Consider the following 16,067-nt stretch of genomic DNA (forward strand, 5'->3'; position numbering starts at 1 on the left):
ACCACCCAAGTATTTATCAAACTGTGATAAGTATGCGGTAAAGTACACCTGGTTATTCATGTCTTTAAGCCAAGTGTCTTTAAAATGTCTTTAAGTCCAGCTTCTCCCACTGCCTTTGTGTCGCCTGAAACATTGGAACATAGAAAACCTACAGCATAATACATGCCCTTTGGCCCATAAAATGGTACTGAACAAGTCCTTACCTTAGAAATTACCTAGGGTTATCCATAGCCCTCTATCTTTCTAAGCTCCATGTATCTATGCAAGAGTTTCTTAAAAGACCCTATTGTATCCGCCTCCACCAACATCACCAGCAGGCCATTCCACACACTCACCACTCTCTGCGTAAAAAAAACTTACCCCTGACATCTCCTCTGCACCTACTTCTAAGCATGTTAAAACTGTACCCTCTCGTGCTAGCCATTTCAGCCCTAGGAAAAAGCCTCTGACTATCCACATGATCAATGCCTCTCATCATCTGATACACCTCTATCAGGTCATCTCTCATCCTCTGTCGCTCCAAGGAAATAAGGCCGAATTCACTTAACCTATTCTCATAAGGCATGCTGCCCAATCCAGGCAACATCCTTGTAAATCTCTGCACCCTTTCTATGGCTTCCACATCCTTCCTGTAGTGAGGTGACCAGAACTGAGCACAGTACTCCAAGTGGCATCTGATCACTGTCCTGTATAGCTGTAACATTACCTCTCAGCTATTAAACTCAGTCCAACGGTTGATGAAGGCCAATGCACTGTATGCCTTCTTAACCACAGAGTCAAACTGCACAGCAGCTTTGAGTGTCCTATGGACTCGGAACCCCTAGATCCCTCTGATCCTCCACACTGCCAAGAGTCTTACTATTAACACCATATTCTGCTATCATATTTGACCTACCAAAATGAACCACCTTACACTTATCCGGGCTAAACTCCATCTGCCACTTCTCAGCCCAGTTTTGCATCCTATCAATGTCCCGCTGTAACCTCTGACAGCCCTCCACAATATCCACAAACCCATCCCTCCGCTTCCTCATCCGGGTCATTTATAAAAATCACGAAGAGTAGGGGTCCCAGAACAGATCTCTGAGGCACACCACTGGTCACCGACCTCCATGCAGAATATGACCTGTCTACAACCGTTCTTTTGCTTCTGTGGGCAAGCCAGTTCTGGATCCACAAAGCAATGTCCCCTTGGATCCCATGCCTCCTTACTTTCTCAATAAGCCTTGCATGGGGTACCTTGTCAAATGCCTTGCTGAAATCCATATACACTACATCTACTGCTCTACCTTCATCAATGAGTTTAGTCACATTCTCAAAAAATTCAGTCAGGCTCGTAAGGCACGATCTGACCTTGACAAAGCCATGCTGACTATTCCTAATTATGCCTCTCCAAATGTTCATAAATCCTGCCTCTCAGGATCTTCTCCATCAACTTACCAACCACTGAAGTAAGTCTCACTGGTCTATAATTTCCTGGGCTATCTCTACTCACTTTCTTGAATAAAGGAACAACATCTGCAACCCTCCCATTCTCTGGAACCTCTCCCATCCCCATTGATGATGCAAAGATCATCGCCAGAGGCTCAGCAATCTCCTCCCTCGCCTTCTACAGTAGCCTGGGGTACCTTTTGTCCGGTCCCGGTGATTTATCCAACTTGATGCTTTCCAAAAGCTCCAACATATCCTCTTCCTTAATATCTACATGCTCAAGCTTTTCAGTCCACTGTAATTCATCCCTACAATTGCCAAGATCCTTTCCTGTAGTGAATACTGAAGCAAAGTATTCATTAAGTACCTCTGCTATGTCCTCTAGTTCCATACACACTTTTCCACTGTCACACTGGATTGGTCCTATTCTCTCACGTTTTATCCTCTTGCTCTTCACATACTTGTAGAATGCCTTGGGGTTTTGGGCTTATGTGCTTATCCATAAGTTTTTACCCTTCAAGTTATTGTTATAATAACTCTGGGAAATTTTATGCGTATCATGTAACACAATACCCAGAGCCCACAATGAAAAGGAGAAGCAATGGCTAGAGGAGAGATGCAATTATAGAAGCTCTTCCTAGTACTGCAGTTCTGTATGTTGTCAAACATTTTAAATGCTATGTTTATAAAGGGAGTTCAGTTTTTTTTGACAACAATCAGCTGGATCATTGTGTTGTTGAATGAGCTGTTGTGATCTCTGAGTTTGAATGGAATTTAAGAGTTCACACCCTGTATGAATCTCTTCATACTCGAGCAGAACTCACAATGTGGAACTACTATTAATCCAGTCCCTTTTAACAGAGATATGAAAAGGTTACTTGGCCAACAATTTGTTTGCTTACTTGCAGACACATAAATAATGTTAAATGTGCTGTAACAGAAATTCTGTCTCTTCTCTCTGCCAAGATATAAATAGATTTTTCCATCATTTTACCATGAAAATGATGACCTTTGTTTCCTCAGTTTGTTCCTCAGAACATTTTGCCAGATTGTGTGGATGTTCCAATGTCATTTTGATGATCTTTACTTCAAGTTTTCATTTTTTTTAAGTTTTCTGATCTTGTCTTTCAGAAAAAGATTTACAAATATAAAAAGGTACTTAGTAACCCAAGTCGTTGGGAGGTCGTGTTGAAAGAGATTCGGACTCTGGTGGACATGGCACTTTTCTCACCTCTTCAGGATGATTCCATTCACCAAGCACCACTGGAGATAGTGTCTAAACTCCTCTCTGAGGTATGCATCCATTAAAGGTCAATATAAATGGCTTAGAGAATGGTGAATAATTTTATGTGCATTTCCAGTTCAAGAAGGTGATTACTTGTGCCTGTTTTAAGAGACGAAAAAGACTTTGACATGAATTGGAGAGATGATTTTTCAATGGAGGAGGGTAAGCTTGCAAATACTTAAAATCAGAAGTAGAAACAGAAAATGTCAGAAACAGGCAGCAGCTGTGGAAAGTAAAACAGTTAATGCTTTAAGTCCTTTGGCTGATTTAAAGTACGGTAGCATAGTGGTTAGCACAACGCTTTACAACACTGGCAACTTGGGTCCATTTCCTGCTGCTATCTGTAAGTAATTTGCACATTCTCCTCGTGGCCATATAGGTTTCCTCCAGGTGCTACGAGTTTCCTCCCACTGTCCAAAGACACACCAGTTGATAGGTTAATTGGTCATTGTAAACTGACCTGTGATTAGGTTACAGTTAAATTGGGGGTTGCTGGGCAGCACAGCTCCAAGGGCTGGAAGGGCCCACTCTCCCTGTATCTCAATAAAAAATGAAGTAAAGATACATTGGTTTTCAGATTCAGAGAAGATGGGGGCAAGGAATAGCTCTGATAGGATGAGACAAAATGAGCTAATGCTGTGTCCGAAGGAGTAGTTAGAATCAGATTGTATTTCTTTCTCTGTGCAATGTATGAACACAGCTAAACTTGGGATATGCTGGACAGGCCAGACTCTACAAATAGGAAAAGAAAAACCGAGCCAAATGATTACAGGCAGAAATGCACACAGAAAGAAAGAGCGAGTTACCCACAGTTTGATGTATTGATAGTAAGTCCTGAAGGCTGCAGTATGTTCAGAGCATAAAGTGTTGTTCCTTAAGCTTGCACTTGGCATAATTGTAACAGTACAGGAGCCCCAGACAGATAGTGGGTGTTGGTTAGAGAATTAAAGTGGAATTGTTATCTTCATTGTGACACTGAAGGTAAAATCTTGCTTGCAGTTTACAGAGCCATGCAGTGCTGAAATAGAGCGTTTGGCTTACTGAATCTAGGCTTTCAGGCATCCCTTTCGAGTATCAGAGACATTACACTAATCCTGTCTTACTTTCATTAACTCCACGCTGACTGCCTCAGTCTGCCACACTCTGGGCCAGTTTTCACATGGTTCAACTAACCTCCCTCATAAATTTGCGTTGTGGGAGAGGACCTGGAGTAAACCCATACACCTACAGAAGACTGTGCAGGCTCCGCACAAACGTCGGTGGAGATCTGCATTGAGCCCAGGTTGCTGGAGTTGTGAGCCAGCGTCTCTGCAAACAGTAACGCTGTGCCCTCGCCCTTTTGCTGGGTCTCTGTCGCATTTTGATTGCCTCCAGTTTTCTCGAACTGTCCTGGGAGATTGGTGGTGGTGATGATGCAGGATAGTGATGGGAACATCTGTGGGCCGGGGAGGATGGCGCAGTGTAAATGGGGGACAGGTGGTGTTGATGAGCGCAGGGTCTGTATGTTCTTAGTGAAGAGCCAGCAAGTTTTGTTCACACCCTTCAGTTATTTCTTGCACCATTGCATACTAAGCGTTCATTTACTCCTTCCTGTCCCTCCAACGTCCCCCAGTAGAACATAGTGTTCGGCCCCAACTCTGAAGCTATTCTTCTTAGATGCCATCAAAGATTTAAAATATCTCTTTTGATCTTCAGGGAATGGAGGATGTAATGAATACTTTCTGAGTACGTGCCACGTTGGCAAGGCAAAGGCTGCTATCTTTGGCTATGTATATTGAGAAAGGAAACATCAGAGCTCCCAAGTCCTTCTGAAACCACGCAGGGAAAACCCAGGAGAAATTGTATTTATAAAGTCAAACGAATAGATCAAGCATTTTCTGATTCAACTTGCATAACTTTGAAGCACAAGTATGTGCATTTACTCCATTATCTAGTTTCCAGAGACTGCCATATAACTGCTCCACCTTTAAGAAAGTAAACAAGTGCTGCTGGTAATTACAGAGAGGTCTCCATGCTAATTGCCACAAGGAATTTCATTGCCAAGTTCGTTCTCGATTGCTCCCTCCCCGTGGCCACAGAGTTGCTTTCTGAACCACAATAAGAATCTGATTCATCGAGGGGCACAGCAGACATGACCTTCACCCATAACACCAGCAAAAAAAAAGTATAGGGAGCAGAAACTTGGTCCTTACTAATTTGACAGAGTTATGCCCACCAGGTTAATATTAATTATCAATTTTTGTACCGCTGTTTACATGGAGGCGCAGAGCAGGATGCAGGAGACAGAGATCAACTGGATGGCACTTGGCCAATATGGACTGTTTGGGCCGAACAGCCCATATCTCTGCTGTATTACTCTGTGTTCTATGACTCTTCTAAGATAATGACATTGATAAAAATCTAATATATTGTTTGTTTAGTTCAAATACTATATTTATGTTCATTCTTCTCCTTCCTCCCCAACACTGTAGTGTATTAACACCTGCAGTTCATCTGAAGCTCTTTTTCCTGTGATGTTCTACATTTTGCCTACTTTAGGGGAAGGGGACTGGGTTGTCAATTAATGGAATGTATGTGTTCTAAGTGCAAACACTTCATTTTTAACTTAGCATCCCATGGATCAAACCGCTGACAGGTTGACAGATATTTCCCACATTTTGTTGTGCTCAGGCATTGTCTATACCTAATCTTCTCTTTCCATCTTTAATCTTACCCTTTTATGTGGCAGGTACAACTGCAGAATAACAACTCTTGACTTCATGTTTAGATTTATTAGCCAGAGAGTTGTATCCTGGTTGTCTAAGTTCTTTGCTGTGTTAACATCATCGTGCTTCTGCTATGAATGGGAAGGAAGAAACTTAGAGGAGTCTGTGCATTTTAAATTCGTGTTATTCTTTGTCCTCTCAGTAAAGAACCATGGTTTCCCTCTCCACTTCCCCCACTCCACACCTCCCACTACTCTTCACTCCCCTCCCCCTACACTCCACTCTCCCCACTCATCTCCACTCCCCCTTCTCCCCGCTCCCCCTTCTCTCCATGCCCCTCCCTTTCTCTCCATGCCCCTCCCTTTCTCTCCACTCCCCCTCCCCTTCTCTCCACTCCCACTCCCTCTTCCCCTCCCCCCAACTGTCTTAGTATTGATTGTCACTTTTGTATCTCTATATAGAACCTTAAGCTAACAACACAGGAACATGAAAACATCATTGTGGTAAGTCTATGTTTATGACCGTGGTTCAGTGTAATGTGTCAATAGTGTAGGCCCTGCAGTCACCTTTGAAATAGCTGTATTTAAGGCAAAACTTTTAAACAATTTCACTCCAGAAGACTGCCCACCTAATAAAACCACTAATGTGATATTGAGACATGCAGGAAAATGCACCCACCACTCATTTCTCAGTGCTCCCAAGTGTCTTGTTATTTTAATGAAATCAAAATAATTAAAGTTCCTGATTAAATGCCATGACCTCCAAAGCAACTGAAGATAACCTGAGAGTCCTCTCAGAATGGTATGTGAAATCTAACATGTATATCTCATCATTTCATTACATCGGATGATCTGTGGAAATGCTAAATTTCCATTTAATCTTAACTAGTTGTCCTCATTCAGAGGATGGTTTTTCTCTCTCAGCATTAGCCAGTGCACAGACACAATTATTTCGGGTATCTGCTGCATCTACTTAGACTTTTCTGCCAATGAAGGCTCACATATGTAAGCTTAGCCCAGAACTGGCAGTCAGTAACCAGCCATGTCCATTACTGAATCCCAAGTAGAGGCCCAACAGACATGGAGGTATCTGGCAAAGTAGAGTTTGGAGTGAAGAGCCAGCTGGATCTATTGTAGTAAGGTCCTTCCATCTTTGATGGTGGTGTCCAGAACAAACCTGGCTGACAGAACATCTGGAAACGTCTTTGACAATTGATGAAATCTGATCTTCTGGCTTGGCAAGAACTGTCAAAGCTGTGAAGCACTCTGATTGTTCCTGACATTTAAACCGATCAAGAACTTTCTTTAACAATTGCAAACCATTAAGAACTTGTATTCAATTTTGGCAGTGAGAGAAAGCAATCTTTTTATGGGAATAACGTGGGCTTGGAACCTCAGCTTGTGATCCAGTACAATGCCAAGAGTCTACTGTAGTCAGAGATTGTCCAGGGAGAGATGAAACTGATGTTGCAGGTGCACAGTTTGCAATAGGGCCCCAAGACAATTACTTTGTTTTCCTTAGTGCATTATGGTGTTAAATGGTGTCTAATCTGGGTTAGTCTCAGACGAGGGAGCCCATGGGAGAGTCAGAAAATATACAGTCTCAATTATATTTTGCAAGTTGTGCAGTCTGACACCGAATGCTCATTTGTATAACATCAGGCACAGAATACTGCAGCAGTTACAAAGCTACTTGTGAGGCTTTTACCGAATGGCTGCTGCTTTCACCTAAAATAAACAACAAAGTGATAACTGTAACTGTGTCTGAAATTTTCTGGGCTTTTTGACATGGCATATTATTATATAATTAAGTGTTAATTGTTATAGTACAGGATAGAAGACAATGTCACAGTATAACTGCAATAGGAACAACTGAAATGGACGCTTGCCCTCTTCATCAACATCTTCTTGTGTAAATACTCTGTGGCCACTTTATTAGATCCACCTGCTCATTAATACAAATGTCTAATCAGCCAATCATATGGCAGCAACTCAGTGTATAAAAGCATGGTCAGAAGATTCATTTGTTCAGACCAAACATCAGAATGGGGAAGAAATGTGATCTAAGTGACTTTGACCATGGAATGATTGGTGGTGCCAGGCAGGGTGCTTTAAGTATCTCAGAAACTGCTGATCTCCTAGGATCTTTTTTTACAGTTTATAGAGAATGGTGTGAAAAACAAAAAAAAACGTCCAATGAGTGGCAGCTCTGCAGGCAAAAATGCTTTGTTAATGAGAGTGGTTGGAGGAGAATGGCCAGACTAGTTCACTCTGACAGGAATGCAAGAAAAACTCATATAGCCATGTGTTACATGGTGTGTGCAGAAGAGCATCTCTGAATGTACAAGAAATCAAATATTGAAATGGATGGGCTACAGCAGCAAAAGACCATACTAGATTCTACCCCTGTACCAAATAATGTGGCCACTGAGTGTCACATTGGTGACATAGATGTGTTTATATTTGATCCCGATGAAAATTGGTGGGACAGCAGGGAGGCAGCCTCTGCAAAATTGGGTAAGGTCCTCATTCTCACCATTTTTAGCTGCTTCAGTACATTTTTCCCTTATAAGCTAAACAGTAGGTAAGTTTGTTAATGAGTAGTTCCTTTAGTAACGGTGCAGATAGTAAAAAATACCTTGTTCAAGTTCAGCAGACAAGTTCAGGGTTTAGATTTGGGTTTTTTTTAAGTGGCAAGTAATATTCACACTGAAAAAGTATCAAGCAGTGACATATCTGAGCAAAGGGAGCTTGAATCCTCCACTGTTAACATCCTGCTTGGGAGGAAAGGGGTTGCTGTCAGCATTACCCATAAACTGAACCAGATAATTAATCAAAATCAGGTTTAATATAACCAAGATATGTTGTGAAATTTGTTAACTTCGCAGTACAATGCTATATATAGCAAAAACAGAAAATAAAAAGTAATGGGATTCAATGTCCATTCAGAAATTGGATGGCAAAGGGGAAGAAGCTGTTCCTGAATCATTGAGTGTGTGCCCTCATGCTTCTGTATCTCTTTCCTGATGGTAGCAATAAGAACAAGGCATGACCTGGGTGATGGGAGACCTTAATGATGGATGTTACCTTTTTGAGACTTCGCTCTTTGAAGATGTCCTGGATACTATGGGGGATAGTGTCCATGAAGGAGAAGACTAAGTTTACAACTTTTTGAAGTGTACTATGATCCTGTGCAGTAGGAAGCCCCCATACCAAATGGCGATGTATCCAGTTAAAATGCTCTCCATGGTACATCTGTAGAAATGTTTTAGTTTTTGGAGACATACCAAATCTTCTCAAACTCCTAATGAAATATAGCTGCTGTCATGACTTCTCTGCAGCTGTAAAAACAGATCAGAGCAAAGGAAAGGGTATGTTAAAAGTGAATGCAATCCACTTGTAAAAATAGTGCAGTTCAACAATACTTAGTAAGCCCAGAAACTTTCAAATTCGTACATCGTTAGTTCAAGTTTAATTGTCATGCAACCATACATGGATACAGCCAAGCGAAGCAACATGTGTTCCTCTGGGGGCAAGGGGCAAAACAGAATACCAGCAGTCATGCATAGGATAAGGCACACATGTTACATGTAAGATAGTAATAAATATTGTCATATTAAAAATATATATAGTATAGCCCAAGTCCCTGAGCAACATATCCTGTTAAATGACGGAGCATGGGTGTTGTTGGCAAGAACAGGCAGTTCTCAGCAGCCTGCCGACAAATGTATGTATGCACACACTCAATCCAGTTTCCACTGAGTGAACACTAGGGATGCTGCACCACACCGCTTCCAGTGTCTCCCCTCCTCCCCTCCTGGACTGCTGCAACAGGCAAGCCCACAGCACGAGGCCTAGTCCTCGATACAGCCAAGGCCACACAGCTCCCCCACTGAGATGATGATGATGAGGGTGTTCTTCTGTGCCTACTGTGCATGTCAATGCTGACCTGTCAAATATTGAGAGGCCTAGATGGACTGGACGTGGAGAGAATGTTTCCTATAGTGGGGGTGTCTAGGACCTGAGGGCACAGCCTGAACATACAGCGATGAGGAATTTCTTTAGCCAGAGGATGATGAACCTGTGGAATTCATTGCCACAGATAGCTGTGGAGGCCAAGTTATTAAATATATTTAATGTGGAGGTTGATTAGTAAGGGCATCAAAGGTTTTGGGGGAAATGGCAGAACAATGGGGTTGAGAAGGATAATGAATCAGTCATGATGGAATGGAGAAGCAGACTCACTGGCCGAATTCCGTTTCTATGTCTTATGGTCTCCTTTACTGGTGGGGTTGCAGAAATGGAAGATGCTATAGAAAAATCCTGGGCAAGTCACTGCAGTGCATTTTGCAGATGACACACAATTCAGCCTTTGTGCATTATTCCTCCACATCACTCTCAATCCTCATTTCTTCATTGTCACTGGATCAACATTCAGGGACTTTGGAAAGACCTTCATCACATAAAATAGGATTCAGGAAGCACAAGCTTCGAATATCAATTAGGGATGTGCACCAAGTGTTAGTCTTTCTGGTGATATTGTGCATGACTCACAGAAAAACAATCTCAGCAGTCCCAGAATGCTTCAGAAACTGATGGTGATCAACCAGGTTGTCCACTTCACTCACAGCCACTGGTGCAGTGGTGAATGTGGGCTACAATTCACTTGGTGGTAAGCAGAAGAAGATGGAAGGAAAATGTTGGCGAGTGATTACTGTTTGTGTACTCCTGTGGAGTGATTTGGATTCAAATTGTTTCTGACCGACCACTGTAACCTGTGTTATAAGAAGAAAGCACACATCAGAGATTTCCAGCAGAACTAATCAATATAAACTTAAATGCGTTGCTTTAGGAGGAAGTTGGTTTGTGAATTTCATTCAACGAGAAGTTAATTCTAAGTTTTTAAACTAGTATTATAGTTGTATATACAGAAGGATAAATTGATATGCCAAAAACGGGAAGATTGAATAGTTTGGAATATCTCATTTCTCTCCTCAGGCAATAGCACCTTTGCTGGAAAACAACCACCCTCCTCCGGATCTCTGCGAGTTTTTCTGTAAGGTATTGATAATTCTTTTTCTATGTTTGTGTCTGTCAGGAGGGAAAAAGGCGACCAATTTGGACAGTTATTGTGCACCGAAGTTTAATTCAAATATGCATTCATTATTTGAGGTAAACATCACTTCATAGCAAGTTTAGCTAAAAACTAACACAAATGGTTTGAAAACAAAAGATTACTTCATAAATCTAAAGGCCAGTACCCATCTCTGCCTCACTAACCATAAGAGTTATGAGGGACTCTCTTGAAGATACAAGCTGTGAATTTAGATCCTGTTTTGCTATGAGAACCTGGATTGGTCTGAGAATAGAGATTAGGGGAAATTTAATGACCCTAATTCTTGAAACTTTTGAATGAGGAAATAAAGCAGAAGTCACCTACTTGGCAGAATTGCTGAGATCTAAGGAATTCTGAAATCAACAGAGAGAATATTGGGATTTTTTTAAACCACCAGATTGCCAACTTCTGGAATTCAAAGTACAGATGACCCTCAAATGATGGAGGGAGTTGGGGCGCATTCCTTTAAAAGAGTATGTGCTGTGATTTTGTGTTACATGAAGCCACGTTACCTGTGCATGGGTCCAGAAACTAGAATTGAAAACATTTTTTAAATTTACACTTTTTTCACAAATTCTAAAGGAGCAAATTTCATTCAAGGGTTCATTTATTATCAAAGTATACACTCTGAAATTCTATGGGTAGCCATGAAACCAAAAATAAAGAAAGGCAGCACGCTCTTCAACCGCCAAATACCCCCTACCCGCACAAAGGAAAGAAACAAAAACTGAACAGGCACGTCAACCTCCAAATCCCTCTTCCCACAAAGCAAACAAAAACGGAACAGGCACATCAACTTCCAAAATCCAACTTCCTCCTTGCACAATTTGTGCCTCAAATTGCTGCAATGCTATTTGTGAATACTGTAAGTGAATTTCTGTTACCCAAATTGGAAACGGGATTGCAAGAGACGTTCATAAGAGAAATTGATATACTGGAGAACTGGAAACATTTATGATGGAAGAAGACCAATTAATGAGCAAGTGCCCTCGTTTTGGTGATGTATGATCCAATGCATGGGGTCCATGTGGAATATGTGTTAAAAGTATTTTCTTCTGCAGCACTGCAGAGAGCGGCCTCGATCGATGGTTGTCATAGAAGTATTCACACCTGTGGTTCAGCGAATCCTAAAACACAACATGGTATGTTTACATTTGCAAAATATATTTCCGATGTTGGCATTTTTCAATAGTCAAATTGAGAGATCTTGGAATTTTTTTCTCCCTTCTTTGGTATATATTCCTTACCATGAACTATTAAGTGTAATCAAAATTACACAAAATGTTGTATAACTAGGTAACTGTTCACTTGCAGATAAACTGCTTTTAGTAACGTAGATGCACCTACGTGTCCTTGGGTTACTCCACACACAGTTCACACTGAAACCTGGTCAGTGTTAAGGGGCCAATCACAATGAACTTACATTCATGGTCAAGCTGAGGCACCCTATGCGTCCTCAGATTACTCCATACACACCTAAAATAGCTCACTGTGTCTATTTGTCTGGACTTTACACTCCCTTTCTGAGGTGATATGGGGACCAGATCAAGTCACATTCACCATCGACTTCTAGGCTCAGGATTATTCCAGTCTGTATGTGCTTGTGAATGCTGCATCTCAGTGCTTGCTGATCCAATAGGTCCTTGATATATTCCAAACAACCAGTCCAGCCCATCTACTCTCCCTTCATCCTAGGCTGCTTACAGAGTAGGAATGGACATCTGACTGCATTACACACAATTCCAAAGTGCAGGTGTTTGAAGTTAGCACTCGGATCCTAAGAGAAACCTCCTGGATTGTAAACCTGGAGGTTCTCTGTAACACATTGTTCTTGTGGTTATCTGTTCCAAAAGCATCTTGACAGCTCTGTCAGTAAACATGTCAGCAGTCCCTTTGCCCTCAGGGATCGCTGGGAGAGCAATGGCAAAGTGAAAAGCTGAGAGATGCTGCTTGATGCACCATCAATAACTCACTCTGAGACGTAAGGAGCGAGATATCGGCTTTTATTGACTGGAAGAATGAACAACACTACATCCTGGAGAATGAGACCGGGCTCAGGCCTCCATCACCTTTATACAGGGGTCTGTGGGAGGAGCCACAGGAGCAGTCCAGCCAGGTATATGTAGTTCACCACACTGCTTGCACCTTTAACGGCTTGAGATCGCAGCTGTGTGTCTAAAGTTCTGTCATCAATGAGAAATTCAACCAGTTTTGCCCACATTTTCTCAACCAGCCTCAACAAACTTGGTGAACTTTTGAGAGGCTAGAGACTCACATTGCAACATTTTGACACCCAAACAAATTTCACAGCTGTGTTTCTAGGCCCAGGTTTCAATCTGTCCAGGTGAAATTAGAAGGTTTATTTTACTCAGGCAAAATGCAATCCTACACGTAAACAAGAGAGATGTACAATCGTTGTCAGATACAGTACAAAACACTGCCAAAGAATGGAAGTCTTATGACCGTTCTACATATATAGATTTAATGATTGAACTTTTATGGTTTAAACTATGAGACTTGTGATTAAATCTTGCTCATCACAATTAACAAGGGTCACAATGTATGCTAATTAGTAGAGTATATAAACTCCATATACTGTATAACCATCGAAATATTCTGCTTCCCAGTTTCTTCTGTTGTTATTGGCAACATTGCAATGCATTTGGTTCAGAGTTTGTCGAGAACCAGAATAAAATATACCCTGGTGGAATTTTAGTTTCATTTTCTTTGGCATTGAAATGGAAAGAATATTTATAAATTGGATAAGATTGATTGCCTCTTTCCTGTATAATTGAATGTAGCCCGACCACAGTTATGTTAACTGTGCAGAGGACATCTTAGACTGCGACTTCTATCAAAAGTTGTTCTGTAGAAATCAGTTTGAGTTATCTTTTGCGTGTTACTTTCAAAGAGAAACTAGGGAGTAATACTACTAGAAATGATGATGGCAGAGACAAGAATCAGTGTAAATTTTTAAATTTTGAAATGACCTCTCTAAGAAGGAAACCATTAGACTCTCAGCAGTGTCACGGAATGGTGCCAGAAGAATGAGTGTTTCTTAGAGAATGGGCTTAAAGTCTATCTTTGACATAGTATAGTGATTCTTTTAATAGTTATCCAGCCCATGCTATGCTTGATATGGAAGTATATGAAACCAGCACTGAACGTAAAACAGGGAAATGTTGCTTTCCCATGCTTGATGAGTTTATCTAAGCAGCTGTTAATTTGGTTTCAATATTATTTGGGAAGATTTATTTGCATTTCTCATGTAATAGAGAACTAGCAGTTCCTACTTACCACCTAAAGTATAAGTGTATGAGAAAGCAGATCTAATTAAGACAGTATCATACACAAAATGCTGGAGGAACTCAGCAAGCCAGGTAGCATCTATGCAAAAGAGTTCAGTCGGCGCTTCGGCCGAGACCCTTCAGCAAGACTGTATCATGCTGGATTTGTTCCATTCTACCAACTGGTGCAATTATGATTTAAGAACATTAACAAAAAAGTAAGATTTGTGTAATGTTTGTTCTCTGTACAATTAGAAAATTAATTTGGTAGTTGTGTTACAATAACAATTGATGCAGTTCAATTCTTGCCCCTTTTAGGTGAGTAGCTACAGGTTTTGTATTGAATAAATCCCAGTTTTCTCAGGCCCTTGTATCCTCAGTATCTTCTTTGCAAGGAAGAGAGGGCAAAATCTATAGAAAAACATAATGATCATTCATTTGATGTCTCCGTTCCTGGCATGTGTTCATGATGCAAACGACTGCCTGTGTGTTGCTACCAAAATTTGACTGCATTAATCAGCTAGTGTAATCAGCTTGTAAAGTCTTAAACATTGTGCAATGTAAAATGAAATGTGATTGGCTGTATGGTGATTCTTTTTCTCTATGCTTTAACCTTTACTCTCTGCAAATTTTGTCAAACTAATTTCCCTGATAGATTGTGAAAATAATCTGGTTCATCACAGTGGTTCTGAACGCATGTGACTCCCTTATTTCAGGCTGGTTTTCACTTCCTCCCCAAAAGGTATTTCCTTTTCGCTTTACCAATAAGCAATAGCTTGTCTTGTGACTAACTGTAGCAGCAAGACCAGATCCAGTGAGGATATATATATTGTCAAGATAAGTTTCTCTTAAGTAGATCCAAAACTAATTTTACAATTACCAATCTTAACAGTTTCCCTGTATTGTCTTCTATCTGTTGTGTTAATCCAGGTTTTATATAAGTAGTACCAGACGTTTAGGACACAGTTGGACATTGATAAGAGTGCTTGCAAAATAGTACAACCGAGGTGAAATCTTGCAGTAGCAGCCAATAAAAATCACAGTTGTTCTACCCTTAATTTTTCATCTTTAGAATGTGGAATACTTCACAATCTACGTTCCAAAGTGATCACAGATATATATTGTAGATGTGCTGTTTACCTGGAGTAGTCTTTTTTGCCATGGATTGCAAAGTCTTGGAAAGGGCAAGGCCCTCAGATTAAGTAAAGTGCCAGCGTGTATCATTTTTTAAATTCATGTGAAAAGTGGAAACAAGCACAATCCCAGGTATGGGAAAAAATATTTTTGATAACATCACTTCTGCTTAAAATGAGCATTATTTTATTTCTGTGGTTAAGAAGGCGTACGGTGTATTGGCCTTCATCAATCATGGAATTGAGTTTAGGAGCGGAGAGGTAATGTTGCAGCTATATAATAGGACCCTGGTCAGACCCCACTTGGAGTACTGTGCTCAGTTCTGATTGCCTCACTACAGGAAGGATGTGGAAACCATAGAAAGGGTGCAGAGGAGTTTTACAAGGATGTTGCCTGGATTGGGGAGCATGCCTTATGAGAATAGGTTGAGTGAACTCAGCCTTTTCTCCTTGGAGTGACAGAGGATGAGAGGGCACCTGATAGAGGTGTATAAGATGATGAGAGGCATTGATCATGTGGATAGTAAGGGACTTTTTCCCAGGGCTGAAATGGTTACCACAAGAGGACACAGGTTTAAGGTGCTGGGGAGTGGGTACAGAGGAGATGTCAGTGGTAAGTTTTTTACTCAGAGTGGTGAGTGCGTGGAATGGGCTGCTGGCAACGGTGGTAGAGATGGATATGAGAGGTTTTTTAAGAGACTTTTGGATAGGTACATGGAGCTTAGAAAAATAGAGTGCTCTGGGTAAGCCTAGTAATTTCTAAGGTAGGGACATGTTCGGCACAACTTTGAAGGTCGAAGGGCCTGTATTGTGCTACAGGTTTTCTATGTTTCTATTATAACATGAGGGGGATCTCTTAACATACAATACAGAAAGAAAAACTTTTGATAGGCTCCTGAACAGGTTTTTGAAAAGATCTCCTTACCAGCCGGTGAAATGGCATGACTGAAGTTAACACCCATATACAGACACATTATATTTCAGTAAGACTCAGCTTGCATCTATGAATACTCATTTGTCACAGTGACGATTAATTGTATGTGCTACAAAACAAAACAAACATAGAAAATCGGAAATTTAGTCAGAAAATGATGGAGAAGTTCAGGCAGCA

General features: G+C 41.0%; 1 protein-coding gene across 4 annotated transcripts in view; it reads left to right on the forward strand.

Moving 5' to 3' along the window:
* The window catches only part of cmip (c-Maf inducing protein), a 243,967-nt gene that overhangs the window by 166,011 nt on the left and 61,889 nt on the right, over positions 1 to 16,067 (forward strand). For all 4 annotated transcript variants that reach the window (XM_073070308.1, XM_073070309.1, XM_073070310.1 and 1 more), the window contains 4 exons: positions 2,563 to 2,724; positions 5,883 to 5,924; positions 10,419 to 10,481; positions 11,598 to 11,678. In XM_073070308.1, the coding sequence (XP_072926409.1) occupies positions 2,563 to 2,724; positions 5,883 to 5,924; positions 10,419 to 10,481; positions 11,598 to 11,678 (348 nt within the window). The remainder of the gene's footprint in view (positions 1 to 2,562; positions 2,725 to 5,882; positions 5,925 to 10,418; positions 10,482 to 11,597; positions 11,679 to 16,067) is intronic.

Source organism: Hemitrygon akajei, chromosome 17, assembly GCF_048418815.1.
Source record: "Hemitrygon akajei chromosome 17, sHemAka1.3, whole genome shotgun sequence".
NCBI classification, from domain to species: Eukaryota; Metazoa; Chordata; class Chondrichthyes; order Myliobatiformes; family Dasyatidae; genus Hemitrygon; species Hemitrygon akajei.